Consider the following 21,181-nt stretch of genomic DNA (forward strand, 5'->3'; position numbering starts at 1 on the left):
TATCACATAGTTCTCATAGCAACAGGAACTCTATATATTAGGACAATGATTAACTGAATAAGGCAGCCCCTGAAATGCGTAGGGAGGTCTATTTTTTTTTACTGTTTCCTTGTGGTGTTATGGATGTCTTCACGTTGGAACTATCGGCCCGTTGGTGATCGTACAGAACACAACAAAGACATCGTATCCCAGCAAATCACACTATACCTGATGAGTTTATAGCAATTTTAATGTTTGTGAGAATAATTTTAACCACATTACCTCTGTATTAAAATGTGAAGCACTACACCAGGGGATCATTTGCACTTCTGTTTTGCTTGTTAAGTTTTTCCTATTAGATTGGTCAGTCTGCGGGTGGCTGCATGCACCCTTGGTGTTACACACTGAACTTTTTTTCTTACCCTCTGGATGATTCACTGAATGGACTTTAAACATTTATACACGTTTTTATTTAGTATCTTATAATTTTTTATGTTGCTTTTTTAAAACAATATTCTCACTCCATATTATTATTATTATTATATTTTATTTGATTGCTGTATATTGATTTTTGTGTATCATTTTTCTTCCCAATTTAAATCACACTATTGGCACATATTAAGAAAGCATGGTCGGCCCCTTCTTGCTCATATACTGTAACTGTATGATTATTGTTTTATATATTTCTTTGGGAATTAGGGCTTTTTTCATCCATGTTACACTTCATGTTTGCTACACATAATATTTCAAGTTGGCACAAGTTTATTTGCACAAGGAAATCACATCACTTTCACTGAGCGTTGGGGTAAGTAGACCCCACATATTTTTTGCCGTTTCCATAGCTCGCGTTGGCCCAAGTGTAGGTTTGGATTTGTAAAGATTTACCATCCACGCTGACAGTGCACCTTGAACAAGAGATGAAGAAACGATCAGTAAGGAGGTGGAAGGGGAGAACCAAACAGATAATGTCAAAGAGAAACACAGGGGAAAGTATGAAGGCAAAACGTTGTTATCTCATCCTCACAGATGTCGTGGATTTTTCCTTTGGATACGTTGACCCCAGCAGGGATCAATGTTGACTGGGAGCTTCAACACTTTTTACATTGATTAGGTTATCATGTGTGGTTCTCCTATCCCTCTCTTCCCGTTCCCTCTCCCCCCGTTCATGTCCTATTCATGTATATTCATTCATATTGCCTACTATATTAGATTCTGTTGCTTACGTCATTACATTTATGGCTCCTGTTATTATTATCTCTAACTCCATTGCTTAACACTATTGACAAAATATTGTTATATCACCAAGGTGCAATATACATTATATGATGGGCACAACTCTGATTTCTTTATATTTATATTGGTGTTTACATTGGAAACACCATTTCAGGGTTTATTATTATATATCCATTCATTATTGGATTTATATTCTTATCTTTGCCCTTGGTGATAAAAGATATATATATATATATATATATATATATATATATATATATATATATATATATATATATATATATACATAGAGGAGGGTTTTTTGTTTATTTTTTTTGCTTTGATGTCAATACTTCTGTTTTGATACAACTTTTTAACCTTTAAATGTTTATTTAGAGATAGGATTTTGGCTTCATTTTAATACATTTGTCAGGATTAGTACAGCCTCTGATCCTTGTTTTTATGTTCATATCTTTTGTTTATATATGTTTTTCACAATTAGTTACAGGGGTGTAATGGTTAGAATAACGTTTTTTGATATTTCAAATTTATGTTTGATATCGCTTTAACTTCATTGTTGTTTTTATGTTACCTTTCTACACCCTGTGACGCTCGGTATACACTCCCCATTTCTCGATTAGCTGGAATGGTGAGTTATTATTGGTAAGAACGCGGGGTCTGATGGGTATTTTATGCCGATGTTTGTTCTGTGTTAGTATTCTCTTTGACAAAGCACGGTGTACCGTGCGAAACGCGTCAGAGTGGGTCTGGTGGCTGTCGGGTGTCAATAAAGCTTACACTTGAGTGACACTGTCCTAGTCTGAGTCATTACTGCATGGGAGTTGCACCGCTTCGTTCTCTTTGGATTCTTTGCTACTCATCTAGCAGGAGCACACCGGAGCAGCCAGCGTCTCATTATCCAAACAGTGAGTACTTTATTTACTTGGTCCCGTACCCCATACAAGACTTTCCTCACACCAGAGGCTATTGGGGGGGCTGTAACACTGTTATTCTATGGCTATGTGGATACTCTATTTGTGACGCTGATGGCTGTTTAAAAAGCAGTTCAGGATTTTGTTACTGATACATTATCATACTTGGCCTGCATTCAGAAGCGCCACTAGGGGGTGTGAGACTCCCATCCTTTCTACAGTTATCTCCTCAACCAACAGTAAATAGACATCCAAGTGGGGAGAAAGGTATAAGCTGAGCTTTTTATAGTAAACATAATGTCCCTTAGTATCAAACCAAAAAAAAAGTCAGTCATTCTTATCTTCAGTCTCTGAACAAGACTAGTAAATATTTTCAGTTCAGTGCCCTCCTCAAGCTATACTCATTTTGCAACTCTGGCCTCTGTGGAACATTGCACTGTGCAAAGGGATACAAGTAACAGTCTCTCGTCAGCAACACCTCCCCCCCCCCCCTTCTAATAATAACAACATTATGCACTGTATGATGATTCAAAAAACTCTATCACATCTGTGGCAGCAGAACTGGGGCAAAATTGGAGCACAAAAATAACACCAAGAAAAATAATCCAACTGAAAACAAATGTTGTTTTCTACTGTGATAATCTAGTAAGATTAATGTAACTGTTTTTGCCCTACTTAATCAGTCGATATACTTTGATGTATAGGCCCTTGCACTACATGTGTCTGTGACTGTACAGCTAAAACATTCACTCTCCTTCAGGAAATATATAATGTAATGCTGCTCCAATGCACAGACTAATGCTGTGTCTTCCACATTGAGTCTCTCAGGTGCTCAGTGTTGCTGGTATTAATCCACAATAAGGCTGCGGCCAAGCTAGCGCTTTGCGTGCTGACCGCGCGGTGCTTGCCGAGTTTAGTTTCGGCAATTTAAATAGTCCTGTCCCCGCTCACACGGTGCGTGTGCTCGTGCGCGGGCACACTCACCAACGCTTGGCGCTTAGATAAACAAAAAAAAGAGACTTCGAAGCGCGCTCAGCTTGCCTGCAACAACACGCACTTGTGAAATAGCAAGGATACCCGGCGCTCATGCTTGGAGAGCTGGTGACGTCACCGCTCAAGCATGAGCGCGGTCAGCGCCAGCGGGGCCGCAGCCTTAGTGATGTCTGCTATAGAGTAAGTGTACTGGAAATCAGTAGCTGTGCTTCTTAGTGGGAACCAATGATGTTTACTGAGATGTCTATTCTCTAAGACTAAGTAGAAGAGGTTTTGGACAGCTAGGAATTTAGTATGGTTTTATATATTGCAGTATATTACATTCTAAAGAGGGTTCCAAACATGAGCATTGTTCCAACCTATGTTCCAAATCACCACATCTCCTTGCCATACGACCGGATAACACATGTTTTGCCGTTTCACTGCCATCAAATACATTACATTGTGTCTTAAGGTCACCACCATTCTCTTATAGTGTCTCCTGAATCTTGAGATACTCACAGACTGTCAGGACGGGTTACAAAGCACAGAGTGTACATAGCGATGTCAAACTCTGGACTGGATCCAATAAAAAAGGAGCCAAGGCTTTTCACGTAGCTAGACCATTTGTACTGGAAAGCCAGGACATCGGGGTAATTGGTCCACTTGAAAAAACAAACAAAGATAACACCAACAATAAATATCAATGTAAAATGCCTAAGCGTGTCTTATGAAACCTGTAATGATCCCCAGACTCTGTGTCGTGATGTTGCGATGAATCCATACCATTTGTTTATACATTATTTTCTTAATTTATTTGAACCAGTTACAGTATATTCCAATTGTGTTGAAATGTTGCCACATAGTGTTGAAAACAGGAATTGCAGGCCTGATTTTCTAAGGGCCATATTCTATAACAGTGGTTCCCAACCTTTTTTACATTGTAAAACCCCTGCTAGAAAGTAGTTATGTGAACCCTCCTTACAGCAGGGAGTGTGGTGCGTCGCACATAGAGTGTTGCACCAGCTGAGTAATGTAGCTCTGCACGCCGTGGGAAGTGTACCAGAAAGCAGGGGGGAGAGAAGTGAGGAGAGGGGTGGATAGAGGCGGAGTAATAAGCAGGGGGAGAACGGGTGAGGGGACGAGAGGAGGGAATAGGGGAGGATAAGGGGGGTATTAGAGAGAAAAAGGCCTAGGAGAGGGGAAGAGGGTTGGGAGGGGGGGGGGATAAGGAAGGGAGGGGGTTAGGAGTAGCTTAGCTTTGGGAAGTCAGGCCATGTAACTATAAGTGGTGTACAGCACAGAGCACCTGAGCCAGCTTCATCACTCCTCCGCACTACCACAGGCTAGCTCTGGGGTGGCACTAACACATTACAATTTGTTCTTACTACCCCCTTGATACACTTCACTGAACATTTAAGCGCGCGTGAACAACGCTTTGGGAATCACTGGTCCATATTATCTGCCATTCATGCTATTTTGGCCAACATCTATTTGCATTTTCAGGCAAAATTGGCCCAAACGGTCACTTCAGCAGATATAGAATTATCTCTCTCAGGTATATAAGAATGATTTTTTTTTTTAGTGAAAGAGTGACTCCCTTAAAAACCTTTCAATCTTTTTGGAGAAAAACAAAGGAAATTTAAAACGCTTAAAAATATGAAGGTCTTTGAAAGCATTGTAAGCACGGTAAGGGGTTAATGATAAAACTGTGATGGTGTAAACTGCAATTTAAGGGATAATCTATAAAAAGAGTAGGGGTAGCCTTGGGCCAGAGTTATTAAGCAGCAATCCTCCTGCATTTCCTCTTTATAAGATCTTTGTCTCTTGTTGTATACATTTGGCCACTCAGTAGCACTCCTTTTGAGAGAGATATATATATATACATATATTGTGGTGGGAGCTGGTGTTAGAGCTTGCTGGAATTGTGCTTTTTTAATTTTCAACAGGTATCAGTTGATTGAAGGTTGGTGGCCCCTCCTCCCATAGTTTAAGCTCACCCCAGACCACTTTTTAAGTAGCAGGTTTTTCCAAGTACCTGTGCAGGACAGGTCAATTAAGACCATTCTCCCTCCACTGCTGAGGTAAATGAGAATTTTCACAGGTAGTGTTAGGACCTGCATACTGGTCATGCCGTGGAGCGGCTGCAGGCTTATATCGCTTTGGCCAAAGGGTTTAACTAGATGACCCTTACTCATGAGAATAGTAACATTGAAGTGTTTACGTATGTATTTTGTCACACTGGACTTTGAGCCTGGTAGGATTCACGCAGTGTGAGTGCCATTCAAATGCAGGGACCCCCGCTGTGTTAATTCGATGGGCCATTAGTCTGGCTGCAGGAATCTCACAGTGTTGGATGGGTTTAAGTGCAGAATTCTCAAGGCAAGCAGAGTTGCAGCTGTAGCTATGCAATAGTTCATATAATCCATGACCCATAAATGTATGAAGATGCTCATACTTACTGGTCCATCATAGCTATAACTCAGATAGTTGACTTGACCTGCCTTCTCCTGTAGATACAGCTGTACCCAGTTATGGAATCCAGATATCTTCCCATTATGTATTTCACCTGTTTAAAGAGCATATCAATGTTTTGCACCTCAGTTTAACGTTTTGTCTATAAAGTGATATTTGTATAGTTAAAAATTGATTTTTATGACGGAAACCGGTCAGGACTTCACCTTTCATAAATCAGTTCCAAAGTGCTGAACTTACACTCTCTGCAGAACAGTTGATAGCTATGATGATCCAGAGGAAGTCACAAAATAAATATTTATAGTAGCACAAAGTGTGAATACATATATATAATGGTTTTAAGACAAAAGGTGTGCTCATTTGCATGTTATTTCCCAGAATTCCTTTCTGCGGCAGAAGCACTGTATGCTAGGTGATAATGGCGAAAAGCAGGGTTGCAGACCTGTCTAAAACATGTGAATGTGCTCACAAGTAATGTTTTTATATGATATATATATATAATATATATAATATATATATAATATATATATATATATATATATATATATATATATATATATGTATATATATATACACACACACACACACACACACACACACACACACACACACACACACACACACACACACACACACACACACACACACGTATATCTATACATACACACACATATGTATATCTATACATACATACATACATACATACATACATACATACATACATACATACATACATGCTGGACCTCTTGAAAATAAAGAGTGCCAGAATGCAATGGTTTTCTGCATCTCCAGTAAGTTTATCAATTGGGTTACTTAGCTAAAAAGGACTACTTTGAAACATAGGAACATGTAATTTGAACCCCATGGCCCACAGTCTGCCCATTTTCCCATCTGCTGTAAAACCTCAGACCGTATATATTATCCTTGGCTTTCCTTTACATTTAGGATCGCCTTATGTCTATCCCAAGCATCTGTCAATTCCCTTACTGTAGTAACCTCTACCTCCCTTGTTAAGTGCAGATACTGTATTAAGGTCCTTCAATCTTTCCTAAATGCCTTAGTTTTCGGATGTGCTGTACAGTAGGTCATGCACCATTTCTGTAACCTCTTGGTTGCAGAATTGCTTACAACTTCCATTTCATTGAACTGAAGGAAGCTACTCACCCAAAAATCCAATGTGTTGGAAGTTTAAAATAAAATATAGCAATCACCAAACTTATTTATTTGTTTGGTGCCATTTAATAGCCTTTTCGTTCGTTACAAATAATTCCGTACTTGGAGATTACTTAAGTGTGAAATCTGCTAAATTCTCATTGCAGCAATCCAATTTTTTCTAGATAGAGCATAAGATCATTGCCATCGGTGCTGGTATTTATTACTGTGATTGAGGTAGTGTTGTATGTGCTTTATTTCCTTACCATGGAAAACGTGCTCAAAACCAGAGGAATCTAGGGGGCCCTTGGTGCGAGTGTACAGGCCGAACCACATCTCCGTTAGGTCAGCCTTAAAGCTCTCAACTGAGTTGTAGAAACCTGTTAATATGAAAGGCTTGTTAGAAAGTTGGACTGGTCACAATTTTATCAACATGTCCACCTCCAATGACCTAAGGGATATTCGTACTAAGCAGTGTAAAACCATAAGCAGGGCCACCGACAGGGGGGGAAGAGCCGGGACAGGAGTCCCGGGCAGGGTAACTGCGCATCTCCCTCACTGGCTGTCCCACGCAAAGCTTCTGATATCAGCGTGTGCTGGGCCTCTCTGAAGTTGGCGCGCCGGAAGCAAGCTGGGCTCAGCTTCCGCCGCGCACCGGCATGAGAGGGAGGCCCGGTGCGTGCTGATGTCAGCACCTCGGTGTGGGATAGTCAGTGATGGAGACGCGCAGCTGGGGGAGAGCCAGGCCCGGCGGAAGCGAGAGGACCGGCAGACGGGCCCCCTGCAGCCACCGGGCCTGGCCAGAGGCCTGAGACCATCCCCAAGGTAAGTATGTATTTTATATGCATTTTTTAGGAGGTTTTATGTGTATTTGGGGGGTGGGAAGGAGTTTGGTATGTATTTGAGGGGGTTATATGTATTTGGGGATGGGTGGTTATATGTATTTTTGGTGGGTTTATATGTATTTGGGGTGTGAGTGTTTTTTTTATATGTATTTGGGCGGTGGGGGTTTGTATGTATTTGGGCAATGTTTTTTATATGTATTTGGGAGCGTTGGTATGTATTTGAGTTGTGGGGGTTTTGTATGTATTTCAGGGGGTGAGAAGTGTTTGTAGATGTAGCTATGCCACCTATGGCTACTAACATGCCCTTCTCCTGGCCGTAAGTCCTGTTAAAATCAGGCCTGCCAGTAGTAAATATGGGTTTTCCCCACTCACTGGTGCTGCACTTGAGTAACGGGGGAGGCGGTGACATCAGGCCTGAGCATGTCCAAACATGGGACAGACCTGGTGCCCTCCTCTTGGTGTACTTAAGGGCAGTTGCCGCCCAAATTTGGCAGTGCCTCTACCCACTTGAGAGAGGCAGGTCACACAGCCAAGAGCCTGACTATTAGGCCTTCTCTGGTCCTCTTCCCTCCGGGGAGAGAGAGTGTGTACCATACCTCTGCCTCTGCTAGAGGGGCAGGGAAGAACTGGGACTGCTGCGGGTGCCCTTGGCCTGTAGTGAAGGTCCAGGGACCATCCTTCAGTGGGTAGCTGAGAGTTGCTGCTTTGGGCAGAACCCTGTCGTGTACTGTGCTGCACAGAGAGAGACAAGAAACCGTTCCTGTTATTATACCTCCGGCCTGGTGTGTGATCTTACTCAGGGGTGAGAGGTAATCGGTTCTAACGTGGGAGATCATCTTCAGTTCCATGGAGCCTACGGCAGATGGAGGCACTGCACTGCTAAAGATATGTAGGGTATGAACCCCAGAAGCCTAGTCCTGTGTCCCCACTACCATCGGTGGATGACTCAGCCCTCCTGTTACCAGCAGGTATCATGCACCACACGACCAGTAATGGCCAAATCTCCCACCGGGTGGGGGAAACACCGTTACATATATATTTGGGGGGTGGGGATTTTGTTTTGTATGTATTTGGGGGGTGGGAAGGTTTTTTGTATCTGGGGGGGTGGGGTTTTTGGTATGTGTTTTGTGGCAGAGATTGTGTCAGGGGTGGAAGGGAATGAGTGGGGTAATTGACGGAGGGGGGGAAAGTGAGAGGAGAGAGGGGGTGTAAGAGAGCGGGTGAGGGAGTGAGTGAGGAAAAGAGGGCGTAAGAGAGATACAGGGGAGAGAAATACCTGCGAGGCGGGGGGGGGGAATTGAGTGAGAGTGGGGTAATTGATGGAGGGGGAGAGTGTGAGGAGAGAGGGGGTGAGTGAGGAAGAGTGGGAGTGAGTGAGATGGAGGGGAGAGAAATACATGGGAAGAGGGGGGGGAAATAGAAGGTGTTTGGGAGGTGTGAAATGGGGGCTCGCAAGGCTGCCGACACCGGGGGGGGGGGTGGATGGGGCGGTCGTAATTCTTGTCCTGGGCCCTGGGAAATCTGCCTGCGGCCCTGGCCATAAGACACTCTACAAACCATTCATTTGAATTATTATTACTACAATTTATTTGTAACGTGCCAACATATTCTGCAGTGCGGTACAGTGGGGGTACAGAGTGACTTCAATGACATAAACAGAATGACATGCAAACATGCACAAGCATTAGAATGAGACACAGAGTGGCTAATAGTACCGCTTACTAAATATGGCCCTAAGTATCAGAGCCTAAAATATCTAATTGACCCCATTCAATTAAAATGGTTGTGAAGACATATCTGGCCGTTATGAGAAAACACAAGTTATTACCAGCTTTAAATGCAGTTTACAAGCTTTACAAAAAGGATTACAAGCTAGGCAATATCAAATCCGTATGAAGTGCTGCATGTAAGTCCTTAACTCACAGAGTAATAACAGAAATATGAAGGCACTGGTAATAAAGATGTTGTTCTAATTTTATTAAAGTGTTTTTTATTTATTTAGCTACTAGCTGAGAGACCCGGCGTTGCCCGTGAGTTAAATTTCCCGCTCCCTTCTCTCCCCCTATTTCTGTGCTCCCCCTCTTTCTCCGTTCTCCACCCCCCCAGAGGGGAGGGGGGGACAGTGGACAGGAAGGGGGGGGACAGTGGAGAGGAGGGGGGGACAGTGGACAGGGGGGGGGACAGTGGACAGGAGGGGGGGTGGACAGTGGACAGGAGGGGGGGGACACAGTATCACACACACACAGTCAGACACACACACAGACTGACACACACACACATCTCAGTCCCGTGCGGCACTCAGCCCCACCCCCCGCAGTTCCGTGCAGCGCCTTTCTCGGGCGCAGGCCCCGCCCCCCGCAGTCCCGTGCGGTACCTTTCTAGGGCGCAGGCCTCCCCCCCCCCCCGCAGTTCCGTGCGGCGCCTTTCTTGGACGCAGGCCCCGCAGTTCCACCCTAAGGGTGAGGGGGGTGGTGTGGTACGGGTGAGGGGGGTGGTGTGGTACGGGTGAGGGGGGGTGGTGTGGTACAGGTAAGGGGGGGTGGTATGGTACGGGTGAGGGGGGGTGGGCTGCCCCCTCCCGGCCGTCCGTTCCGCCGCTTGGTCCCGACCAGTTGCGGCGGGAGGCACCGTGGTGAGGGAGGGGAGACGGGAGGTGGTGTGTGTGGTGCTGTGTGGAGGGGAGGCTGGAGGCGCAGGGGTGTGAGGCGGCGGTGTGGGCAGGAGGTGGTGTGTGTGTGGTGGTGTGTGTGGCAGTTGGGTGAGGCGGCAGTTGGGTGACATCATAGAGCCACCAATCTGATTGGCCAGAGGCTGGACCAATCAGATTCACCACATGTCGTTTCAACCCAATCTGATTGGCCAGATGTCGTTTCAACCCCACAACTTTCGAATTTATATATTAAGATATCTAAGTTCAGCGTTTCCTCCTTGCATGAATTCAGCCACTAGGATTTTATTAACTGTTTTACCCAGCCCATTTACAAATAATAACGACTCAAAATCAGAGAGGCACCTATTTTATAAAGGCTAAGACTGTCTGATTATGGGGACTTCACATATGAAACCCTGTAAGTAGTGTCTAGCCATCACAAATTCAGGGCCGCCAATAGGGGGGGTCTGCCAGGGTTGGTGTCCTGGACCCGCTGGCTGGGGGGTGGGGGGGCTCGGCCGACCGGCGCTGCACATTTTCCCCTAACTCTGGCCAGGCCCTGCTACCGGGCGCGGCCAGGCCCCCGGCTCTCAGCTGCCTGTAAGCCTCTTCCTTTTTCTGTCCCAACCGCCAACCTTTCACTGCAGGCGCGGACAGGGCTTACTTCCGGTGCGCTGACGTCGGAAGCTCGGTGGCGTGGGGCAGAGAAAGGAAGAGGCTTATAGGCAGCCGAGAGCCGGGGCCCGGCCGCGAACAGCAGCAGGGCCTGGCCAGAGGTCGGGGGAAATGTGCAGCGCCGGCCGGCCAGTCCCCCACCAGCCAGCGGACCCCCGCAGAAACCGGGCCTGGCCCAAGGTAAGTCTGTATTTTTATATGTATTGGCAGTATTTTATATGTATTGGCAGTATTTTATATGTATTGGGGGGCTTGGGGGTATTTTAATATGTATTGGGGGGCTTGGGGGAATTGTTATATGTATTGGGGGGCTTGGGGGAATTGTTATATGTATTGGGGAGCTTGGGGGAATTGTTATATGTATTGGGGGGCTTGGGGGAATTGTTATATTTATTGGGGGGCTTGGGGGAATTGTTATATGTATTGGGGGGCTTGGGGGAATTGTTATATTTATTGGGGGGCTTGGGGGAATTGTTATATGTATTGGGGGGCTTGGGGGAATTGTTATATGTATTGGGGGGCTTGGGGAAGTTTTTATGTGTATTGGGGGGCTTAGGGAAGTTTTTATGTGTATTGGGGGGCTTAGGGAAGTTTTTATGTGTATTGGGGGGCTTGGGGGAATTGTTATATGTATTGGGGGGCTTGGGGAAGTTTTTATGTGTATTGGGGGGCTTGGGGAAGTTTTTATGTGTATTGGGGGGCTTGGGGAAGTTTTTATGTGTATTTATGGTGGTTTATTTGTTTTGTTTCTTTATATATGTATTGAGTAGGTGGGTTTTTTGTATGCATTTGGGGGTTGGGGGAGGTTGTACATATTTGGGGGTTGGGGATATTTTTTGTATGTATTTGTGGGTGGGAAGTTTTTTGCATTGGGGGTGGGAAGATTTTGGTGTACAGTATATCTCGTGGGGGGAATTGTGTGAGGGGGAGGGAAGGAGTGAGCGTGGGGTAATTGACTTGACGGAGGGAGAGGAGAGGGGGTGAGTGAGGAAAACTGAGTAAGTGAGGCGCAGGGGAGCGAAACACATGCGAGGGGGAGAGTGAGAGGGGGTGAGACCGAAGGGAGAGAAATACATGGTGGGAAGAGAGGGGGCTCGTGCGTTGTGAAATGGGGGGAGGGGGGCGGCTGGTAATACCGCTGACACGGGGGGGGCCTGCTTAAGATGTTTGTCCTGGGCCCCACTATTTCTGTTGGCGGCCCTGCACACATTATATGACCATGTTTTCATGCAACATTCTCAAATGGAATACAGATAAGACAGTGACAGAGGATATTACTATATCCCCCTAATTATTATTATTGTTGCACCATGAGTGCGTGCTAACAAGGGACTCATGTGACCTCGGTCACTGACTTATCTGTATTCTGTCTTATTTTCCCTATGCACCTGGTGCTTACTTTATAATTGTTATCTATTTGGAATAGAGCGTTATCATTATCTGTGTTTACATTCTCAAATGACCACATGCACAGGAGTACTGATTTAAACCATGCAGCAACAGAAGGCCCTGTGAGACATTGCAAAGTGCTTCAGGTACCACTGGTAGCAAAGATAACCATGGGTCCAGCTCTCCGAGTTGTTTGTGTACATTGGTTTAATTAGATCTAGTGTTACCTTTAAAGAGGAAGAAATTAGACAGTTTGGTAATGACCGAGGTCTTGAAGATCTCATCAATGAAGGCATTTTGCTCCTGCACTTCAGCATTGGTCACTGATTCCACTGTGCCTGTTGTCTTGACATAGTTGTCAAGCAGAGACTTAAGGCGGGAGAAGGTTGGGCGGGCGAACAGCTTGGCTTCATTCACGTAGCTGAACAACCTAGAGAGAAGACAGAGCATCCGATTCACCCTTTTTCTTTTTGAGAAGGAATATATACAGTAGGCAAATCATGTATAGTATGCTGGTCACTGGTACTATAAGGATTAAGTACTTCAGTGCAAGGTTCTGAAGGAGTAACAAGTTTACAGTGCAGTTACAGTTCTAAGCAGTTCCATGCTGCACAATGGCTGTAAGTAACCCAGTTATTTGTAAGGGTGGGCACGTGCACTGGGGTTTTGATTTGGACGTGACTTTGGTTCTAAAAAAAATGTTGTGTTTTCATTTTGGATTTGGTTTTGCAAAAGCTGGATTTATTTGGTTTTGGCAAAAAAAATGTAAAATATCATAAAGCATGAAAAATGTTAAATCAACTGCTTATTATACTAGCACAGAAAGGTAAAATGGTGCTATTTGTATTCCAATCAATATACCCAACACCAGTGTAATGTCACCGTGCAATTGGCAATGATTGGCTAGAATACATGAATTAACGAAGTAGAGAATGGCATACCCCCATGCATCTGACCAGTAATATATAATCATACCCCCATGCATCTGACCAGTAATATATAATTATAATTCAATTAATATTCTATTTAATATATTATAAATGTAGCGATGTGCCCCAGGCTATATACATATTCCTGACCCTAGTACTATAAGTCCTGGTAAGCGTAGGCAGTGCTGGGGTTATACCTCTCTCACATTGCTTAGCACGTGAGTTCCATACCTAATATGATATTTTGTTGCGGGTTCCAGGTGCTAGCCTGGAAACCGTTGGAGCATGTGCCGGGAAGGTGGGCTCACTCCAGTGGTACTGCCCAATTGCTGGAGCTTAGGAGTGGGGTACACCCCTGGTATAAAAGTTGGCTCCCTTCCAAGTCTAGCCTGTTCTATGCTGTGGGGTTCTCCCCAGTGTAGCCTGCTCCTTAGGGAGTGGGTAATGATTCTACCTTACCCCATCAGGGAATAAGGGGGTTAAGACTAGCCCAGGGGCCTCAACCTCCTGGGAGCCTAGTCAAGAGAAAAGGGACCTGCGAGCCTAGCTGTGACTACTGGAAGGCATGCAAGCTGCGAGGGGCAAGAACTTGGATTACTATGGATCCAGGGAAATGTACGTCTCTTGCATGAGATGGATATGAAGGGTATGCTGTCCCACCAATAAATCCAGTTGTACCGTTCCCTGCTTGTGAGTACATTATTCTTATGGTTCCTGTCGGAATGAACCTCTACCCATGGCAGAGCCCTGCAGGATGGAGCCGCTGCACCATCCTTAAAGGACTATCCTGTACCCCACTCGCTACAACACCGCGGAGATTCTGCCTCCTGAGAACCAACAGGTGAGCACCACAGCACTAACACCTATCTACCATCAGGTCTCCATTGGGGGGGGGGGGATAGGGGTGTTACATATATATATTTATACATTTTAGAGAAGAGCTGATAGGCTGAGGAGATGTGTTTGTCCCTCTTTCTGCTCCTCTGCAGTTTGATCCGATCTGTGTGTCCCTCTGTCCCTTTCTCTCTGCTTGCTTTCTGACTTTCTTTGTTTCTGGGTGACACTTTACTCTGCATTCTTGCTGCTCCTTTTCACTGTCTCCCTTGCTTTTTTTCTATAAGCTTAAGTGAAGAGCCCCACTCCCCTCTGCACCCTTCACCCACCGAAGCAAAATGTTGGCAAGGGAAGGGCATATATTTATATGGAGAGGGAAATGCAGTGAGAAAAGATACGATCCGAGCAGGAAGCAGAAATTAGGATTTGTTTCTGTTCCTATTCGGATCACCTACTGTACATAGTTGCGGTCAAGTACTCTGGAATAACCCGGAAAGCAAGCACTCAAACTGTTCATGTGTTTCAGATTTCAAACCTGCGAATGTGCCCTATCTTAGTTATTTTTATTCAATATGTTAATTTTGGATAGACTGCATGCTTCTATATTATCCAGGATCACCTACCAGGAGACAACCCCCAGACCAAGTACTCTAAATTAAACACAGTAAAGAGGAATGCATAAAAAGAAAACTGTTCATGAGCTTACTTCTGGCTGGCGTAATCCGAGCCTGTGCCAGTCTGGGAGCTGGACACCTTGTACTGCAGGTTCAGGGTAATGTCGCCACTAGCAGCTCTGTTTACATCAGCTAGATACAACTCTTGCGAGACACTCTGAATTTCAGCATTTGTGGCTGAAAACAGTGATAGACGGTTTTTGCTTCCTGGCAAACAAAGTAGAAAAATAGTTATTTTTAAGTGCAGAAGTTGTCAGCTCTGAAGTTGCTTCTCAATGATATACAGTTAGGTCCGGAAATAATTGGACACTGACACAATTTTCATCATTTTGGATCTGTACACCACCACAATGGATTTGAAATGATACAACCGAGATGCAATAGAAGTGCAGGCTTTCAGCTTTAATTCAAGGGGTTGAACAAAAATATTGTATGAAACGTTTAGGAATTGTAACCATTTTCATACACAGTCCCCTTATTTCAGGGACTCAAATATAATTGGACAAATTAACACAATCATAAATAAAATGTTAATTTTTAATACTTTGTCAAGAATCCTTTGCAGGCAATGACTGCTTGAAGTCTGGAAAACATGGACATCACCAAACGCTGTGTTTTCTCCTTTGTGATGCTTTGCCAGGCCTTTACTGCAGCTATCTTCAGTTGTTGTTTGTTCGTGGGTCTTTCTACCTTAAGTTTTGTCTTCAGCAAGTGAAATGCATGCTTGATCGGGTTGAGATCAGGTGATTGACTCGGCCATTGCAGAATATTCCACTTCTTTTCCTTAAAAAATTCCTGGGTTGCTTTTGCAGTATGTTTTGGGTCATTGTCCATCTGTAAAGTGAAGCGCCGTCCAATCAACTTCGCTGAATTTGGCTGAATCTGAGCAGACAATATCCCTATACACTTCAGAATTCATCCGGCTGCTTCTGTCTTCTGTCACATCATCAATAAACACTAGTGACCCAATGCCATTGTAAGCCATGCATGCCCATGCCATCACACTGCCTCCACCGTGTTTTACAGATGATGTGGTATGCTTCGGATCATGAGCCGTTCCAAGCCTTCTCCATACTTTTTTCTTCCCATCGTTCTGGTACAGGTTGATCTCAGTTTCATCTGTCCAAAGAATGCTGTTCCAGAACTGGGCTGGCTTTTTTAAATATTGTTAGGCAAAGTCTAATCTTACCTTTCTATTCTTGAGGCTTATGAATGGTTTTCACCTTGTGGTGAACCCTCTGTATTTGCTCTCGTGAAGCTTTCTCTTTATGGTAGACTTGGATAATGATATGCCTACCTCCTGGAGAGTGTTCTTCACTTGGCTGGATGTTGTGAAGGGGTTTTTCTGTTCCATGAAAAGGATCCTACGGTCATCCATCACTGTTGTCTTCCGTGGACGTCCAGGCCTTTTTGTGTTGCATAGCTCACCAGTGCGTTCTTTTATTCTCAGAATATACCAAATTGTTGAATTGGCCACTCCCAATGTTCCTGCTATCTCTCTGATGGATTTTCTTTTTTTTGGCAGCCTAAGGATGCCCTGTTTCACTTGCATTGAGAGCTCCTTTGACCGCATGTTGTGGGTTCACAGCAACAGCTTCCAAATGCGAATGCCATACCTGGAATCAACTCCAGACCTTTTACCTGCTTAATTGATGATGAAATAATGAAGGAATAGCCCACACCTGTCCATGAAACAGCTTTTGAGTCAATTGTCCAATTACTTTTGGTCAATTGAAAAAGAGGGAGCTACATATTAAAGAGATGTATAGGCATACCCCGCTTTACGCACACTCACTTTAAGTACACTCGCGAGTAAGTACATATCGCTCAATAGGCAAATGGCAGCTAATACATGCGCCTGTCAGCACATCCTGAACAGCAATACCGGCTCCCTACCTGTACCAAAGCTGTGCGCAAGCGGGGAGACTATAGAGCCTGTTACACATGTCTTATTTACATCAGTTCTGCACGTATATGATGATTGCAGTACAGTACATGCATCGATAAGTGGGAAAAGGTAGTGCTTCACTTTAAGTACATTTTCGCTTTACATACATGCTCCGGTCCCATTGCGTATGTTAATGCGGGGTATGCCTGTAATTCTTAAACCCTTCCTCCAATTTGGATGTGAATACCCTCAAATTAAAGCTGATAGATTGCACTTTAAGCCCATATTCATTATTTAACTGTAACTTGAATTTATTTTGGTACACAGCCGAAATAACAAAACTTGTATCAGTGTCCAATTATTTCCGGACCTAACTGTATATGATATGGCTAATAAATCACGATTATTTTTGATGTAGAGTGTGCTGGTTATCTGGTCATATATACAGTGCTCGAAAAATTCACTCGCCTGGGGCGAGTGAATTTTGTCAGCTGGCGAGGCGGCTGAAGACAGAAGAGGGAGTGGAAGAAGGAGCTGGCGGTGGGAGAAGAGGAACACCATGTCACCATGTCAGCAGGGGCTTTAGATGGCAGGCGGCAGAAGCAGGAGAGCAGTGAAATCCATGTGAGAGACAGCAGGAGAAAAGCCCGGTAGGAGCGCGCCCTTGTGGTCTGACCTGGAAGTCTTTAGTAAAGTTATTGAAGACGTCCAGGTCAGACCGCATGGGAGCGTTCCTACGCAGCTTTTCTCCTGCTGTCTCTCACATGGATTTCACTGCTCTCCTGCCACCGCCGCCCACCATTTAGAGCACCTGCTGACATGGTGATCCTCTTCTCCCACCGCTGTACACTGATGCCAGGTACATGAGGGGGAGTGGGAGAGAGAGGGGGGTGAGTGTAAAAGAGAATGTTAAAGTAGCAAGAAAAATGCTTTGGGGGTTTGAGGGGGGGGGGGGCAAGTGCCTTTATTTTCGGGCAAGTGGCATTTTTTATAATTTGTCGATATATATATACAGTGGTCGACAAATCACCAAAAAATCTACTCGTCGAACAAAAAAATCTACTCGCCACCTAGTACCACACGTGTGCTGCTTGGGCCAATAGGAGCATGCCACAATGTTAAATCCACTCGCCCGGGGCCTGCAAATGTATAGGCTTGGCGAACACTGTATATATATATATATATATATATATATATATATAATATATATATATATATATCGCAGTGCTCAGTCTTTGTTATCTTGTCACATTGCTGGATTTGTGCAGGCTGGGTGTTGGTAATGCAATGATGGATGCCAGAAACTTTATTCATTCAAACAGCGGCTTTAATATTGTTTAGACATAGTCTCATACATATTATATACAGGGCATCTTGTATATCCTTGAGTCTTGAACACTTGAGTGTTCTTTGGCTATACCAGGGGTCTCCAAACTCAGTCCTTGAGGGCCGCCCACAGGCTGGCTTTTATGGATATCCCATTTTCAGCACAGGTGGCTCAGTCTTTGACTGAGCCACTGATTGAGCCAGCTGTGCTGAAACAGGGATATCCATAAAAGCCGGCCTGTTGGTGACCCTTGAGGACTGAGTTTGGAGACCCCTGGGCTATACTGTTTGTGCTGCTTCCCTAGCTGCCCCTGTCTCAGCCCACTAGGGAGGTGTTGAGACTTTATACTTCTCATATTACCCAACTGATCGTTGTCCTCTATAGCGTCGGTATCGCTCCATCTCCTCTGGGCCCCTGTCAGGCCTTGTAACTATTAAGCAATAAATTGGATCCTTATCCTATGCCTATCTATACACTGAACTTATATAAAATATACACAGTGAGGTCCCACCTTTATGTCTCCTCCGGGGACATGAGTTCCAGAACCTTCTCTATCTATCTATCTTCCTATGATGACATCACTATCTCCAGGCAGAAGTGGGTAGTTACCCAGCACCATGTGATGGGGAAAGGGCATTACTATTTTTGATATGTTTCATAAAACAATTCTGATGTCATAATTATTATTAACAAAAATAATAACAGATTCGGAACGATTTTGAACTGTGAATAAATGTGTATATTATTGCGCATCCTCAGAGTTCCCTGACCTTTTTTTCCTGGGAAAAAGCACTCTATATACAGTATATATTAGCCAACTTCTGCAGTATTGACACGTGGTCAACTAAAATCCACACACTATATGTAGAATGTGTGTGTGTGTTTACTTTATCTATTATAACACTGCATATACAGTGTAGCACTATCCCCTGTACAGTCTGTTCTCTTCTTCCTGTTCTGTATCCTCTCTTACTATGACTGTTCCTCGCATCTGTGTACTGTATAAGCTTCTGTTTCCTTTTCAAGCTGAGCATGAAAAAAACAGTGAGACTGTAGAAATAAATTAAGGCGATCTGGGCTTTAAGTCAAGTTGTGTTCCAGCTTTAAGCCAAAGACAAAAAACACTAGGTGATTAGTCAAAGAAAACCCCAAATAATTTTAAATTGAAATATATTTGTTAGGGGTTTTTTTTTACCCCTGGACAGAGAAAAAGAACAAGGCACAGTAACAATACCCCAGAGAAAAACAAGGAACAAGAATCAAAACACACAGTGTCCCCACCAAAGAGAGAGACTGACTGACAGACTTCTCCTCGGAAGAAGCAGAAGACATGTTTGAGTTACTATGACAATCTGCAAAAAGAAAAAAAAATGAATTATATCTCACTTGGTTCTGGTTGGCGAGCTCCATAGATCACACATGGCAAAAGCCACAACAGCACAACAGTGCCCTTCATGGTGCAGCCTCTGCCGTTAGTTCTCTGCAATGTTTGCAGCAGCTGCAAGTGCATATATAGCCTCTTTGTATCAGTGACATCATGTGGGTGGCACACACACGGGCTCTGTCCGCAGGTCTACACAGCAGTGCTGAACTGAAGAAATGGTGTAATCCTAACTAAAAGAGCCGCATTAACCTTAAAGGAGATTGTGTGATTTTCACCCAACTTATTGATATGATACTTTAGTACTTGCGGCAACTCTGATATTGTAATACCTAATTTTAACAAAGGACAAACGCTTTGGCCAAAGAGTTTGACTAAATGACCCTTACTTATAAGAAGACAAAAAGTTAAGTATTTAACTATATATTTTTTGTCATATTTATTATGTATTTGTAACCATGTATTGTTTGCCATCTTAACTCTATGCCCAGGACATACTTGAAAACGAGAGGTAACTCTCATTGTATTACTTCCTGGTAAAACATTTTATAAATAACATTGCATGTGGCATTGGGAATTTTTGTCTATTGTATACATTTTGTCACCCTCAATAGCACTCCTTTTAACACAAATATATATTATACTGTATGGTGTGGTGGGTGTTGGGTTTGAAGTTTGCAGGGATTGTGTGTGTTAATACCATATTGCTTTAAACAAGAGCTCTTCTCTTGCTTTTGCAAGTCCTTTCTCCTTATGCATATTTGCCCCTGAGAGCACCTCTCCGAACACATTTGACTGTAGCAAGAGCCTTCATACCTCCCCACCCCCTTCCCTCTCCTTACACGTGTGTTAATACCTCCTTTTACTCACTGTATTGCCTTTTAGATGTAAGTCACGGATATACTGTGTGTATGTGTGTGTATGTGTATGTGTATGTGTATATATATAATATATATATATATATATATATATATATATATATATATATATATACTGTAAATATTACTGTATGTTCATTTGCATTTCTTAGACAGGTCTGCAACCCTGTCTTTCACCATTATCGCCCAGCACACAGCATTTCCACTGCAGCAAGGGATTCTGGGAAATGACATGCAAATGAGCACACAGTGCCACCTTTTGTCTATAGCTTGTATTACACAAGCAAATCCTCAGGCCAATGCATACTGCTTTAAACACAGCTTTTAAACAGAGGCTGGGATGAGATGCAAAGCCAGTAAACCCACTCACAGACATGTTTCAACCTTGATGGGTATCATCAGTGTGAGGTTGGTTGCTGGCTATGCTAGTTTGAGACTAGAGTAGGTATTCACCACAATTATTAAGGTTATGGTGGGTAAAAAAAGTGACAAAAACCCTCCACAGTAAAGCATAAAGACCATTTGTCACGTACGACCCCCTGCTAGCACGTGACAAGGGTTAATACCGACGCTTGCAAGCGCACCCACTCTTCACCTCCGCAAAGGTCCGTCAAATGGACAGTATCCCCTCTTACAGGATCAAGGATCTATACACAGCCCGCAAGCTGCCCCACTCTTCACCCACTCAGGGATCTCTCAAATGAATTGTATCTCTCCTCAAGCCGTCCCAATATACCACCGCCACGAACAGCACACAAGTGAGCACGTGACTTTAGATATGCAACCAGGGTTAATACACACGGCTACTCTAGCCAACCCCCCTTTCTCCTCTTCAAGGAACCAGCGAGTTAGTATTAACCCCTACTCAATTGCACATCATAACCATCCACTGCCACCACCTGAGGTTATGCAGATATGATAAAAGATATTAGACTAAAATATCCGCCAGGGCCTCAGGTCCCTGTTTATTATAGGAAAAACTATGCATT

The 21,181-nt window shown here is 43.9% G+C and overlaps 1 protein-coding gene across 1 annotated transcript; it reads right to left on the minus strand.

Moving 5' to 3' along the window:
- Window positions 1-723: 723 nt before the first annotated feature.
- Window positions 724-19,463, minus strand: LOC142489935 (uridylate-specific endoribonuclease D-like). Its single transcript, XM_075591592.1, has 7 exons — window positions 19,320-19,463; window positions 14,751-14,925; window positions 12,509-12,711; window positions 6,989-7,102; window positions 5,558-5,664; window positions 3,618-3,760; window positions 724-884 (listed from the first exon to the last, which is right to left on the minus strand). Exons 1-7 carry the CDS (start codon window positions 19,441-19,443, stop codon window positions 770-772), a joined length of 981 nt encoding a protein of 326 aa, XP_075447707.1. The 5' UTR covers window positions 19,444-19,463; the 3' UTR covers window positions 724-769.
- Window positions 19,464-21,181: the final 1,718 nt, after the last annotated feature.

This window comes from Ascaphus truei, chromosome 3, assembly GCF_040206685.1.
Source record: "Ascaphus truei isolate aAscTru1 chromosome 3, aAscTru1.hap1, whole genome shotgun sequence".
Lineage (NCBI taxonomy): Eukaryota > Metazoa > Chordata > Amphibia > Anura > Ascaphidae > Ascaphus > Ascaphus truei.

Excerpts from the sequence above, each read along its gene's own strand:
- LOC142489935 (XM_075591592.1), bottom strand. The coding sequence starts at position 19,443 with ATGCACTTGCAGCTGCTGCAAACATTGCAGAGAACTAACGGCAGAGGC. Across the intron at positions 14,926-19,319 it reads AGCTCGCCAACCAGAACCAA|GAAGCAAAAACCGTCTATCA; the intron begins GTGAGATATAAT and ends TTTGTTTGCCAG. Across the intron at positions 885-3,617 it reads GTAACCCGTCCTGACAGTCT|GTGCACTGTCAGCGTGGATG; the intron begins GTGAGTATCTCA and ends CTCTTGTTCAAG.